Here is a 15,317-nt window from a genome sequence, read left to right as displayed (position 1 = left end):
GATCAAGGAGGTGAAAAAAGAAAATTTGAAAAGGATGGCCAAAAGCAGCCTCTGCAGGTGAAGAAATGAGATGATGGAGAGATGGAGCAAAACACACTAAGGATAGAAGATGTGGCTTGTGATAATGACTCTGCTTCTGATTCTCTTTGGAGATCAAAGTAGTTTTACTCTCCTTGCATTCTCCCTTCCCACTGCCAGTCTCTAGAAAGCTATAGTATTTTCAGAAATACTTTTATCTTTCCATTTTCCTTTCTGCCACAGCCTGCCATCTACTTAGAAGCTGTATTTCAAGCCCTCCTCTGCATGGTAGAGGAGAACTGCACTGACCATGTAAAAGGTGTGAAGAACAACAAGTTTGATGCACCTGTAGTTTTCCCTTCGTTGTTCTGAGGGGTAAAATTAGACCATGTCAATAGAGACTCTTGTCTTTTTAATGACTTGTCAGGGAGATGTTCTCATTGAGCTGGACATGATGGCACACAATATATACCCCTAAACCTAACTCTCCAACAGTGAACTTTGACTTTTTAACATTAGTTTACTAACAAAATGTGCACCGGAGCAACTTACTGATTAAAATAAGTCTATTGAATTATTCTGCATTACTCCATTCATGGGCCATATTCTGCTATTCTCACTAATTTGGGGTAAATAATTTATCCTCAGAGTGTTTTCATTAACTGCAATTCATCTTCCAGCTATGGGATTGCAAGTAGCCTGAGGTAACCATCCATAAAGGGAAAGAAAAATGAACCCGTTCCTTTTTCATCGTATCTGACAGTAAACTTGAAGCAGATACCCTTATTACTTTGGGCTGTACTTTAGTATATTAATTTTCACCCTGAAAACAGTGATGGTGAGATGCTGTCAAGTGGCAGTCAAGGGTGAAAAAAAAATAATGTTGTGGTCTAAACAGAGACAGTGAACATCTGCATCTGGAGTGAGGAAAGTGTGTCAAGATCCTGCCTGCTGCACAGGAATAAACATCTGGGTCTTTATCCCTTAGAGACTTTAACGAAGTCAAATATATGAGGGGTTGTCGCATGGTGCTGACGCCTTCTTAAACAGAGACACAGTCGCAGGTACTCTCTCTACCGGATGGTAGGAAGACAATCTATCGCTACCAGCACCCTTGGACCAAGTACACCCTGCCCTCTTTCGGCGAAGCATTCAGCGGGGCAGTTCCGCTGGCATTCCCCGCCGGCCGCCGAGGCGGCCGGGACACGGAGGTGCTGGGCAGGGGCCAGCACCCGCGGCCGGGACACAGGGTGGGCAGGAGAGGCTGTGGGAGCTTTTGGGGAATCGTGGAGGTGCGGGGGGCTGCTGAATGGGCACCTGAGACCCTTTTCTCTCTTCCTCCATTAGCTCCGGGAGGGTAAAACTGGAGAAGTTACTCTAGAATAAACAACTTTTTCTTTTTCTTTACCCATTTGTCGGGAGGAGAAGCTTTCACAAGAGGGACCCGTCCGTCTCCAGGCTACCTCTTTAAAAGCGTCGGGCAGCCGCCTGGATGTGAACGAGTTCCCACACCAGCATCCATCACTCGTCAAACCCCTTTTATTCTCGGGTGAGAAACTCGGAGAGGAGAGGCGGGGGGCGCGGGCAGCAGCCGCCAAGTGGCTGTAGGGGCCGCTTGGCACAGAGGAGCGCAGACAAAAGCCGGCGGAACTACGTGGCTTAAATTCAAAAGGGGCGCTTCGGGCTCCGTCAGGGCAGTCTCGGTCCGGGGAGGGGGCGGGAGCGGGGCCGGGGCCGCGGGGACGCGCATCCCGGCGGCGGTACGGGGGGTGCCGGGCGATGGGCGCGGGCGGGGAGCGGGACGGGCGTGCGGGGGGTGCAGCTCGGAGCCCCCGGCCCCCGCCGCCGCCGCTCGCTCGGCGCCGCAGCAGCTGAAGCGGCCACCCCAGCCCAGTCCCGGCGCGACGATGAGGGGCATCCCGGGCTTAAAGAGGCTGCGGTTCAAAATCTGGCGGCGATGCGCCCTGCTGCTGCTCCTCCTCTGGGCTGCCTGCTGGGTGGTGGTGAGCGCTGCGCTGTTCCTTTTCCACAGGAGCGTCTTCTCTGAGCGCTGCACGGACGAGAAAAGCCACCGGATCCTGGCCAGGCTGGTACGTGCCCCGGCGGGACGCGGGGCATCGCCCGGCAGGACGGGGCGCCGGCGGTCCGTCGGGGCTGCGCTGAGCCGAGCACCCGCTGCCGGCCGTGCCGCCCCTGCCCAGCTTCGGCCGCCGGAGGTGCCGCATTAGCGGCGCCCCACGGTGCGCACGGGCGGGCGCTGCCTCCTTACCTCCTTTCCTCCTTCCCTCCTTACCTCACTCTTTCCCTCCCTCCTTGCTTCCCTCCCCGAGGCGAGGTCAGGTGCAGGCGGCGGGCCGGATCCCGGGCGCGGGACGCGAGTGAGCTGCCCAAGCTCTTTGGAAAGGGCAGCTCGGCTTGCCGCACGCTCCGGAGTGGGGGAAAACCTTCCTCCGGGTGTTGGGGTTTTGTTTGTTTGTTTGTTTGTTTGTTTTATTTTTAGCCGAAAATGTGTATGGACAAAAGTCATCTTTCAAAAGTGCCAGGCAGCTTGTATCGCCTTCTTTATGTCTGGCGTGTAAAGGTGTGATTACTCAAAATTCAAAAAAGAATATTCATTAAAATTTCCCTTAGAAATAGTAATAAAGAGATTTAGGATTGTGTAGGAAACACTTTGAGAAGAGGAGCAGCTTGGGTTAATGCTTTGAGTTTAATTTTGTTTCTTAATTAGGGTATCTGTACTGCCAACGATTAGGTGGGAAGAGAGGAATCCTAATGGGAATTAAATAATCTATTATTGCAAGCAAGCAAAAAGCTGATCATAGATTTCCTTAATTCTGTATAATAAAGAAAGTGCAAGTATAGACAGTGGTCCTAACAGAGTGTTTTTAATGGCAGTGAGTTCCAGTTTCTTTACCACAGTAGTCAGCTTGAAGTAAAGCTGAGCTCAGGTTTGCAGCTGAAGGAATGATTTCTGCTTCCTCCTTGCGTGGTTGGGAAGATCATTGAGGTATGGAAGAGCACCAAGCCGCCAAGCTTAGGGAGGTCCAGGTCCTTGCCATCACACTCGTCAGTAAAGAGAGGGACTGAGACTTGTTGCTGTTCTTCAGTTTGGAGAGGGTTAGGCACGCCTTCAAAAGCCCAGGCAGGGTTCAGATTTCAGGCGCAAGCTTGGAAAGTTGTCTCTATTCACTGAGTGATAGCTCAGTTACAGACCTGCCTCCCAGAGGAAGAGTAGCTGAGGTTGCTGTGCTTATCTGTCTCTGTAGGTAAGTCTTCAGTACTACCGTTAAGGTTTGTAAAGCAACAGTTTTCCCAGATGATGTTAGAAAGGGATTGTCCTTCTAGTGGAATAATTAGAAAATGAGCTCGTCTTCATCAGCCCCCAAATAAGCCTTTCGACATCTGAGCAAGGCATGAGTTTTGCAGTTATAAAAGTGCAATTATCTATGAAACAGCATCATCATGGCTAGGCTTCGTGAATGAAGATTTGGGAATCTATGAAACAAATAACCCGATAATTTGAGTCTCACACCTTTTATTAAGCAAAAATCAGCCTCTAAGAAAAACTATTTACTAGTCATCTGTCGTATTTTCAGTAGGAGATTAGATGAACTATTTTAAGCAAGTTGGTGAAAATGCCCTAGCAAGTGGCATTTCCAAAGGGTTTATTCCCTTATTCTGAGTAAGATGCACATCTGTGCAGATGTCGCAGATGTGTACTGCACTGACAAGGCAGAAGTGGCACAGGGCGTTTTGCAGGGACCAATTTGAACTCTCAAAAAAAAAAAAGCACTCTTTCCTAATGCCAATCTCATCTTCATTTACACTGAACACACTAAATCATAGCAATCAATTTCTGTTTCCTCTGGAGAAATCAATTAATTTTGATGCCTTCCAAACCTGGCTCAGTATTGCATTTACACAGGAGAAGTACTAGCTAACAAGGCAGAACATCAGTCTCAGGCCACTGATGGTGGTACAGTGAGTTATTTAAATTTATATAAATCCTTAGTAGGGTTTACACTAATTTAAGCTTTTACGGTAATTTAAACCCAGCTTTTCTGAACTTATCTTGATAAGTGCACTAAGGGCATTAAAAATTATGTATCCAATTTTAATCAAAAACATACAAGCAAATCCAAACCATGCTTGTGTTTGCATTTTTCTGTAGTACAGCTGCTTCTCTATAAGGATTTTGGCTTGATGTCACTTTCATATTTTAGTTTAAAAATCTGGCACTTAGTGGCTTTCAAAGGGCAATCATTAGGTAGATTTAAAACTGTCTCATTGACAGGTCTCAAAATGCAGTCATTAAGACAGGGGTGGCAGCATGGAGGACCATTTCTGAAAGATTTCCCTGGGGACTTGACTCTTCTTTTTATCAACAATCACCATGATGAATTACAATCTTGTATAGTGAAGTTTGCAGTTAGTGCAAAGGTTCCTGGGTTAGTAAATAATAAATCTGTATCACCTGGTTAAATGTTTTCAGTCCACCAGAATGTGTTTTAATACTGTAAAATGCAAGCTAATACACTGGGAAACACAATAGTGCAAGCTATGCCGATATGATGGAAGATTGTCTTGTAAAACTGTATGTCTTTGGAAAGGATGTAAGGGTCAAATAATTGCTTCAAGATGAACTACCAGACTATACCTAAAAGGCTGATGATAGAAAATAGTTCAAACTTCTTGATTGCTTACTTGAGGGAGCCTTTTTGAAATCCTTGCTTGCTTTGGTGACCAGCAGGGAATGTGACATCTGGAAGGCCACTCTGTGTTTTATCACTGTGAGACCATGAACTCCTTGATCAAGTTTTCTTCCACATATCCCAGTTTGCAAAACACTGCACAAGGTCACTGTAAAGAATACTATGATTTAGACACTCTTTGTCAGATACTAGGTTAACAATAAAAGATTTATAGGTTAAACTGAAAAAACAGCAGACAAGTCCTAAACAGCAACCAGGTTCAAAAAGGACTTGTCTCCTATGTCTGTGAAATGTGAGACTGCTTTTTCCACAACTACTTTTTCTCATTAATGCAATTAAGAGTGACATGATGTCAATGCAAGAAAATAAGCTACACATTTATGTGTTTGACTACAGGTGATGGACATGTGTTCTAGATGTAAGAGGTCTATGCATGTGGACCCTCTAAGAGTGAACTTGATGCACCACAGTAAAACTGTCCATGGGGGCATGTGTTCACCCATGTGAACCCAATTACATGACTAAGTCCTAAATTCTCTTACTCTAGCAGAAGAGAGTTAGGTTGTGGTCTCTCAACAGAGTTTTAAACGTGCTTATACTTACAATCCAAAGAAAACCCCAAAAATTCCTTCTGTTTGTAATTCTCTTTCTGAAATTGCTTAGAGTTCCAGATGGTAAGAACTGCTAAACTACTTTTGCTAAGAAAACTATGTTTCCTATTTAAAAAGGTAGAGTAAAATTGTATTAAATTCATAGGAGTAGATTTTCAAAAGCAGGAGCATTGATCTGCATGTTCTGAAGTCTGCAGACAGCCCAGTGAATCTGCTTGGTCATCCTGATGTTGATGTCGATGCAGATGCGTGTGTGATTCACATGTGTGGACTCAGGGTCAGAACATTCATGCAAGAGTTTGCCTACCTGGCTCTCCTTGCTGGCAATGACTGTTCTCATTTGGCCTGTGAGAACATCAAAATATAAATAAATTTTATGCCTGTCTGAACTGCCCTCAGTGAGCTGTTGCAGTCAATTTATCACCATTCTTGGATTTTGGACTTAATCCTCCACCCATTCCCCTGTGTGTTGTTTAAGGTTGAACTCCAAATGTTGCTTGGCATCAGAACATATTCCTCTGGTGTACACACCTCATAGACTGTCCTAAGAAAATAATTTACTTGAATGTTATGATCATGTTCTTTGTGTATGTAACAGCAAGTCACAAGTGAGGTGGGGCTCCCGCAGCCATTGCAAGTTCTCCACATGCAGGGGGTCCTGCCAACTTGTTTAAATGAAGGTTCAAATGCCAGAAAGCAGTGAAGGCAGCTGACACTGTCAAGCTGCCTCCCAGATGTTTGGCTTTCTACACCACCTCATCTCTTCCCCTTTCACCAGAGACCTCTGATCATCCCCTCTACTGATTCACCCAAAGCAGTCCCTACAGCTGCACTTCTGAATGTCCGTAGGAATGTATCGACTTTGGGAAATGATATCATGGAAACAATTATGGGTTGAGGGAAGGACTGGTGAGGGAATCCTTGCAGTTCTTGCATGAATTTGCAACGACCACTTAACTATCAAGCAGCAGTTTCCTTGCTTCCACGGGGTTATTTCTTCACAATTACAAAAAAAAAATAAGTATTCAAGCAATTAATATTAAAATTTCACTTCTGATAATTACATATAAAACCTGAAAAGTCAGTTTGTTCTGCAGATTATTGTTTTAATAATAAAATATATTATATATTTTAAGATTCTGAAAGTTCTTGGTCCAAAAGGCATTGAGCACAACCTCTGTGTTTCCTGGTAGTGCAGGAGGAGGCTATGACAGCTTCATTCAGGGCATGTTGAGTGCAAGGCTGAAACGTGCAGGACTGTGGAAGATCCCAGAAATCCAGCTAGCCATGGATTTTCCTGTAGTTTAAGTGGAGGTGTGTAAGTTATGCTCCCCTGAACCTTCCAGAGAAGTCTTGCATTACTATGGAAGTTATCTCCTGTTCCTTAAAGTGTTACAGCCCATCATCTCATATAGCACAGCCACGTGTGTTTAAAGTTTGTCTCGCTGTGTAAAACACTTCAGAGTAACAGGTAATTTAGTCCATTTCCTCACCCCTGAATATCCTGTCCTTTACCATCCCAAGAATCCCTGTTTTGAAGCAAGACTCCCCTAGAAAAAGGTCTCTAGAGACTTCTGAAAGACCATTGAATGACCCAACGGTTGTAGAAGGTGTCTGTTTGCAGTTCCATGACTGCTGCAAACCTCTTGAGCTTAGGACTGTTGCTCATTATTTGTCTTTCTTCTACGTGGTCCATGGGCATATGGTTCTGCTATGAATATTCTGCTCTTTCACTCCAGTGTCTTGACTACAGCAGCGGAGCCCTGACTGGTGACCTCTGTGAAGACCTGTGCGTGGCACAGAAGCTGGTGTACAAACACTGCCTGTACTATGACAGAGGTAAGAAGGTCATTCATGCCGATTGGAGAGGCCAGCCCATCATATTGAAATCCAAAAAAGAAGTCTTTTCCAGCTACCAGCACCTCAGTATGCTGGAGGAGGTGGAAACACAGGATATACCTGAAACAGAGCTTCTGCTGATGGTAGCTTTGGAGGTCAAAAATGCCTTGGGGCTAGAACTGTCTAATAGTACCATGGGGCCCCTGTGGACAAGGAAAAAGGGACCACGTTGGAAAGCACAGGTGGCCAGCATGTGGTCCTTGCTCCAGCAGGAAGAATATATCTACTTCAGTTTGCTGCAGGACCTCAGCAAACATGTGCTACGAATTATTGGTTCTTGTGGACACTTTTATGCTGTGGAGTATCTCACAGCTGGACATGCCTGGCACAAAACTCTTTTTCCCTTGGAAAACGTAATCGGTCCCTCCCTTACCGGACACAAAAGCAGGGTGAGAGCCATCACTGACATTGCACTCAGCTTTCTGGACATGGTGCAGCATTTTGATAATGATTTCTCTCACCGACTCCACCTGTGTGACATCAAACCAGAAAACTTCGCTATCAGGCATGATCTTACGGTAAGTTACATCTTTGGGATGGTGTTGCAGCAATTTGAAGTCAAATTCTAGTCTGAAGGTGGCTGTGTAAAAATGACACTTCCCTCCTCGTACAGCTTTTGGCCAAGGTTTTGCAAAACCAATGCATTTACAAGCAACAGGGGAGATCCTCTACTGCTTTTCTGCTTTGCAATGTGTACAGCCGCGTTTCAGAGCACTAAATCCTGCTGCTTGATTTGAGAACTACTTACTCCTGTTTTGTTTCACCTCCTCAAAGGCACTGATACTGACAGGGTCCCTTGGATGTGGTGAGGGATGCCTCCTGAAGGCAAGGGGATCTCAAAATCTGTAAATGAAGCTGTAATTTGAGTAATGGCAACTATTTTTGGTAGTGATGCTGAAAGGAAAAAACTGAATTTGAAAACTAAGGTTGAATTCTCTGGTCTGACACAAGGGGAACTTCCCACATCCAAGCACGCACATTTGTGTTTCAATGTTCAGCTTATCTGGTCTGGAAACTCTCCAAGGACAGTGACAGGAAAGTCCCTGTTACTCTTTGACTTTTCCTTGCACAGCTGTAACTCAGACCTGAGTAGCTATGCATGTTTTTGAAATAGTGACGTAGCTCAGCACCACATTGCTGCATGTATCTCGCATTCTTCTGTGGACAGAAATTCCTCTGATTTCAGTTGGAATTGTGTCTACAGACTGGAGGCACTGTACACTGTGTGTTTGAACTAGGCTCCCAATTTGCGATGACATCAGTGGACTTTCTGCACTCTTAGTGAATATAAAGCATTTTTGGTGACTTTAATACTATTTTTAGTACTCACTGAGAGTTAATATAACACTTATATCTTCAGAGTACTAGATAAACATTGCCTAAACATAGAGTCATTAGGAGCAGTTAGAGTGCTTTCCCTTCACCCTTCTTTCCCCTCCCATTGTTTATTCAGGTGCAATACAGCAGCTGAATAGGGAACGAGTGAGGAGCTATAGCAAGAAACTAAAATAGGCTATACCAGTATTTAGGTAGAGTGAGGTACAGCAAGAGTTCCTCCAGGCAGGCTTTGCCCAGCTTTCTCAGTTGCACAGGGCTACAGCTGCCTGTGGATGAGCACACACCAGAGCATCTGCTTTACAACCTACTTACAGGAAAAGAGATTTCATTTAGGAAAAGAGGAAGAAAACTGGATATGTCTTCCCTCACAAGTCCTTTTGGTGAGTCTTGCTTTGCCAGGATCTTCCAGTGACTTCTGGGGTCCAAAGAGACAACAGACATTTTCTGGTGTAGGTAAATATGATAATTTAATATTTCCTAGGAGAATTAGTTAAGAAAAAGTGAATTGCTGCTCACACACGGCTCTCCCAGTTGTACATTACTTATAGCTTGGTGGTATCGTGCCAACAGGCTGAGAGACAGGAGATACAGTCAGACAGCTGAGGGTGGGGAGAAGGACAGAGGATGGGGGACAGGACAGAGAGTTTCTGATCAGTGGTGGAGGAAGCAGAGTGAGAAGCAGAAATTCTACGTAGTTTTACCAACCAGTTGTAGAATGGGAACACAGTAAGACAGCCTCTTTTTTGTCCCTTACGTTTAAGAGATTTTTTTCACTTGCTGGTTTCCTGTGCTCTGTATAGGAAAGTAATAAAACCCGTAATAGTACTGCTATTCCTTACTGGAGTAATGAGACCCCTAAAGTCCAAAGAAATGTACCTGGAGTGCAACAGTTTCATTTTGAGGATTATTTTCAAGTGATGGGGATAAGGCTCCAGCTCTCACTCCAGCCCTCGCTTGCTCTCCTGCAGCTAAGGAGAGGAGAGATCACTGCTTGGTAGATCATCCAGGAGAATTTTAAGCTGCCATGGAGCTACCATAAGGTGCAGAGTTGGAAGGAGGTTTTGGGTGCTCTGGGAGAGCTTCCTCTTTTACGCCCACCTCAAAAAGAACTGGAAAGATTACAGCACCTTAAACATCACTTTAAATCAGGTCAGGAGCCAAGCTGGGTCCTTGCTACAATTCCCGAGGTACCTTCATCAATTACGATCATAACAAACCCCACCAAAATGTAGCCGATCATAGGTAGTGTCACCCAGATCTGTTTTCACGGGGATTGGCTGGAGGCCCACGTTACATTTTTGTAACAGATGAACTTCAGTGAAGCCGCTGAACCCTTTGGCAGCTGTGTGTTTGGGAACCAGGGCTGGTTTTCCTAGCAGAGCAATGGATCAAACTGTCAAATGTACTCAGTGCTGGCAAAGACCCCACCTGGGAGCTGACACAGCAACCCTATGACTGGGGAAACCCTGAACTGCTTTCATGGTCTCTTCTCCAAAGAACTGAACAGCAAAACAGCAGAAAGCTTAAGGAAGTAAAGAAGAAAAGAAAAAAAGATTTGCCTGTTCAAACGTGTGAAATTCCTTAGGATATGTCATCATCATAAAGCTCCAAAAAGCCTAAAAATAGTTGAGTTTTTAGGCTATGCCTCATTTCTTCAAGATTTTTCACTAGGGAAAAAGGACTAGAATAAAATGAAGATTACACCATGTTCTTTTTCTGCCTGTGGAAGGTTTATTTGGGCTTCTACCAAACCAGACATCTTTAGTTCCTGGTGTTGATCCAGTTGCTGTTCCAGTCACACAGTTCAGTTTCCCCCGTTATTTGGGTGATTGAGTCTTAAAAATGAGACAACCATTTGAGCCCAAGTAACTCTGCTTTGCCCAGGTCCCAGATATTTTCCTCAATGAAAATGTGTGTCAGATGCTGCAAGGGAGCATCCCCAATTTAAGTGTGAAAAGCAGCTGTGAACATTTGCTGATTGCACATTCATGATGACTCTGGAAGAAGGCTACTTTCCCGGTGGTCACCTACACTTTGTCTCACATCAAGCAGCTGCCATCCCCTTACTGGATTCCTTTCCTTCATTGCTGGGATTTTTTTAAGTGGAGCATTCATGGATGGAGTGACACTGGTGGAAACTGAGACTACAGCCCTTTGCTCCCAGAGCGATCTCACCCCCAACACAGGCAGCAGTTCTGCAAACCACTTTGTGCTATGTATTCACTGCTTTTGTGAGCCTTGTGTCAGGGTGAGAAAAGTGATTGATCCCTTCAGTCACATTTTTTCTGCTGTGACCAGCTTCTGGCTGGACTCTGCTATGGGAGAGCAGAACAAGAACTGTGCGCAATAAGTGTGTCAAACCATAGCAAACAGGACTGGGCAAAGCCAGAACCAGCTTTCAGCCAAGTCAGGGATCTCTTTCTGCAGCTGAACAGACTCAAAACCACTGAATACAGAGGCAGGTTTGCTGGAGCAGTACCAGGTGCAGCTAACCCTGGGCATGCCACTGCTCCCTTCCACAAAGGCAGAGTCAGGGGTTTAGTCTGAATGCTGAGTTGTGAAGTGATACCGTCTACCCTATGGATAACTGTGCACCATCATGTAATTAAAAGCTTGAGGTGCCATCTGCATATGCTGCACCAGCAAGTAAATCAGTTTTCGGGATGAATAGTTCCAGTTTAAAGCAAATCAATCCAATTGATCCCAGGGAGGCATATTGCCCACAAATAATTTTCCCATTCCTGGTGTCATAAACATTGGCTGTTTTTGTTTAAAAAGTGGTATTTATAAGGCTAGTGCGGCTCAGTTAAGTGAAATAAGGCCCTTTCATTTTGATCCCAGTTCCTCACTGGCAGATGCTCTTACACAACATTTCCAGAAGCAAGGAGCAAAGAATGCCTGCTCAGCCCTATTCTACAGTCTGTGCTGCGCCGGATCTCATGGGTTGTTTTGATCCACAGGTGGTTGCCATTGATGTGGATATGGCCTTTTTTGAACCTAAAATGAGGGACATCCTCGAACAGAATTGCACAGGAGACGAAGATTGTAATTTTTTTGATTGCTTTTCAAAATGTAATCTGAAAATAAGAAAATGTGGAGCACAGAGAGCCAATAACAACTTGCAAGTGAGTAGACACAGCTGTTTTATGCATCCCTTTCTTTTAAAATCACATTGGCAATGAAATGCGTGGTATGTACTAGGAGACTGTGAGATGAAGACAGTCAGGTTTTTAAATGCGTCCACATAAATATCAGTCCTGTTCCGAAATCTCATCTTGGGGCATGCAGACAGATCTTTATATTCACTAGTGCTTATCTGCCATGTTTTCATGTAGCTGTTAGCACAATGCCTCAGACAGGAGAGCAAAGTAGGGGCAGGGGATTAGCATTACCATCTCCACTGATAGTAAAGACACATCCTTGAGTTGCACCTCAAATACTCTGTTCAGTTCTGGGCTCCTCAGTTCAAGAAAGACACTAAGGTGCTGGAGCAAGTCCAGAGAAGGGCAACAGAGCCTGTGAAGGGTCTGGAGAACAAGTGTTATGAGGAGCGGCTGAGGGAGCTGGGGTTGTTTAGCCTGGAGAAAAGAAGACTCAAGGACATCTTATTGCTCTTTACAACTACCTGAAAGGAGGTCATAGTGAGTTGGGGGTCAGCCTCTTCTCCGGGGTAATATGCAATAGGACAAAATGAAATGACAAGAAGTTGCACCAGGGGAGGTTTAGTTTGGATGCTAGGAAAAATTCCTTTACTGAAAGGGTGGCCAGGCATTGCACCAGCTGTCCGGAGAAGTGGTGGAATCACCATCTCTGGAAGTGTTCAAAAATCTTGTAGATATGGCATTTAGGGACATGGTTTAGTGGTAGACTTGGCAGTACTGCACTGACAGCTGGACTCGATGGTCTTAGAGGTCTTTTCCAACCTTAGTGATTCTATGATTCTGTGAAAGTCAGGGCTGTCCAAATCTCCAGATGTAGTAGGTGAATATAGTGGAAAGAGGTTGTCCATGGGCTTCTTGACCCTGGGATAAAGTGTCTTACAGCTCACCCAGCTTGTGTTGCTGGGAGGCACTAACACAACAGAGGGGCTTGGGGAGTGTAGCTTGTTGGCCTTTTGCCTCCTTCTCCCACCCCTTCACCCTCACCACTTGTTATGCAGAATCATAAAATTGTTTAAGTTGGAAAAGACCTTTAAGATCATTGAATCTAACCGTTAACCCAGCGCTGCCAAGTCCGCCACTAAATCATGTCCCTAAGAGCCACATCTATACATCTTTTAAATACCTCCTGGGATGGAGACAATTCTCTGGGCAGCCTGTTCCAATGTTTGGCAACCATTTCGGTAAAGAAATTTTTCCTAATATCCCAACTAAACTTCCCCTGGCACAACTTGAGGCCGTTTCCCCTTGTCATAGTGCTTGTCACTTGTGAGTAGAGACCAACCCACACCTCACTACAGCCTCCTTTGAGGTAGTTGTTGAGATAGATAAGGTCCTCTCTCAGCATCCTTTTCTCTAGGCTAAACAACCCCAGCTTCCTCAGCCACTCATAAGATTTGTGAAGTACAGGAGCAATCTGAGAAGGAGGGGCATTTCTCAGATAGAGTGTACCCTGTGTGGATGCTCCTTTTCTATACCTTCCTCTTTGAATGACTAGAGGCATTTCAGATTCGGATGACATTTTGTTACAGTCCCAAGGCAACAGCAGGGCATTAGTTGTAGCTACAACAATCTGCTCTTTTTCCTTTTCTCAGGTAATCTGTGACAAAATATTCCGTCACTGGTTCTCCCCAAATCTCAGAGGACCCTTGGTTTCCCTCCCCCTGCAGCTGCAGCTGCAGAAAGCTGTGCAGGAGTGTGCTCAACCAGGGCACATGGACATCGCCGGGCACCAGAGGACTCTGAAATCTCTCTCTGAGTTATACCACCTGCTTCAGGTCACTCAACAAGAACTGCAAAGGGCAGAGTAGACACAAAAGGCAGGACTGCAAAGGCTACACGCCAGTCTCTCTGCCATCCTTCCTACCCATTGTACATTTACAGCACAGAGATTGCTTTTCTGCTATGCAAATGGAATCCATGGCTGCAGGTGCAGCACATGCTGTTAATATCCTATCAAGTGTGAAATTGTTTTACATTACCTGGATTCTGTTCTTGCTTATTTTCCTGAGCTAGCACTATACCTCTCCATCAGAATTCAGTACACCGTTCACTTACCAAGAGCTGTAGACACTGCATCTGTCTGAGAGTGGTGCTCAGAGTGAGGATGCATTTACAGAAGAAAAGTGTAAGTAAGTGCAGCAAAACTACTATCAATAACTAAAAGAGTGGGTGGGTGAGGATAAGTACATGCATGGTGCTTGTTTAAATTTTTCTGTAGAATGAGGTTTTTTTAAAGTAGGGACAGAGTGCTCTGTGTGATAAAAAAAAAGGATCGCAAATAGGGAAATGTGTTTTCACATGAGCAAAGAGTTGCTTTTGTACAAAGCAGTCTTGTCTGATGTCCTCAAATGCATTTTCTTGGGGGCATTGCATTACCTGTGTGATAGATAACTTTCTGGGGAGAAATTATATAAAGATACTTTGGGCTTTTCTAGAGCAAAATAATTATACCCTTGCTGAGTTCCCATGTGGGTACTCATATTCTGCAGTGCAGAGGTATGAATAATGCCACTGGATTTTCCCATGTGAACAAGCCCTCAGGCACTTGTACATCAGAGCACTTGATAAGAAGCACTCCTTTGCCAGAGAGCAGAATTACCCAGGAATGTCAACAATCTGTCCTTTGCACTGAACAGAACAATATCCAGATCCAGAGTTGTCTTCCACAGTATTTTTTTAATGAACAAAAGGAAAATTTTTGTATTAAATCATAATCTTGCAATGAATTACGTAAATAAAGATCCCTAGATTAACTTAGAGTCATTAACTTTGCCGTTTAAATGTGCATAGCTGGCGGTGGAGAATCTGACACACAGGTTCAGAAGACACTGCATGTGCTTAGACCCAGTACTGGACAATGTACCTACGAGCTGCATGAGGAATTAAAAACCCCACAAACAGAAAACCCAGCAGCCTATGACAGCCCTTGGCTCAGAAGGACTCTTCAATGTTAAGACTGACAATACAGATTTTTGGATGTGAGACACATAACAACACTTAATCTGTTTCATCTTTATATCCCTCAGCCTTATGACAGCCGTGAAGCCTGTGAGAACTAATTATATATAGACTTTCTGTTTCTGGAGTGGTTCTTTAAAGTAATGTTAAAGACTGCCTGTGATCAGAAAAATGGGAGCTGCTTAGGAGACCTTGACCTGCTAAAAATTAGCTCAAATTTTCAGACTAGTGCTAGGTCTATTTTATATTTATTGCAATAAACTACCATATTTTTAAAAATCATGCAAGTCCTTAAGAAGCTCGTAGCAAGAGCAATGTCAGCTGCCTTTCCTGGGGCTGGACAAACTGGTGTTAAGTCAGAGCTACAGCTTAGGAGCTCCTGACTGGTAAAGCTGTACTCAGTTCACACTTCTCCTCTACCCAGGCAGAGAATGTTTCAGTACTTTAAGATCATCCTTTGCAAAAGTAGCAAGGCAAAACAGAATAAGAAGAAACATGAACTCCAGAACTAGTCCTTTTACAAAGTCATAAAATTGATAGAGAAAATAATTAAGGTAAATTAAATAAATTATGGTAAAGATAAAGTATCAGGTAGACAGAAGATAAGGAAAAGAGTTGAG

The 15,317-nt window shown here is 44.4% G+C and overlaps 1 protein-coding gene across 1 annotated transcript; it reads left to right on the top strand.

The window, feature by feature from the left end:
- The first annotated feature begins 1,879 nt into the window (after positions 1 to 1,879).
- Positions 1,880 to 13,999, top strand: DIPK1C (divergent protein kinase domain 1C). Its single transcript, XM_027678379.1, has 4 exons — positions 1,880 to 2,108; positions 7,081 to 7,758; positions 11,539 to 11,703; positions 13,332 to 13,999. The coding sequence occupies exons 1-4, from the start codon at positions 1,926 to 1,928 to the stop codon at positions 13,545 to 13,547; spliced, it is 1,242 nt and encodes a 413-aa protein (XP_027534180.1). The 5' UTR covers positions 1,880 to 1,925; the 3' UTR covers positions 13,548 to 13,999.
- The last annotated feature ends 1,318 nt before the right edge of the window (positions 14,000 to 15,317 follow it).

The sequence above is a fragment of the Neopelma chrysocephalum genome, unplaced genomic scaffold, assembly GCF_003984885.1.
Source record: "Neopelma chrysocephalum unplaced genomic scaffold, ASM398488v2 Primary Assembly neopelma1_22b, whole genome shotgun sequence".
Taxonomy (NCBI): domain Eukaryota; kingdom Metazoa; phylum Chordata; class Aves; order Passeriformes; family Pipridae; genus Neopelma; species Neopelma chrysocephalum.
Note: the sequence above shows the minus strand (reverse complement) of the source record. Positions and strands in the feature narration are given on the sequence as shown.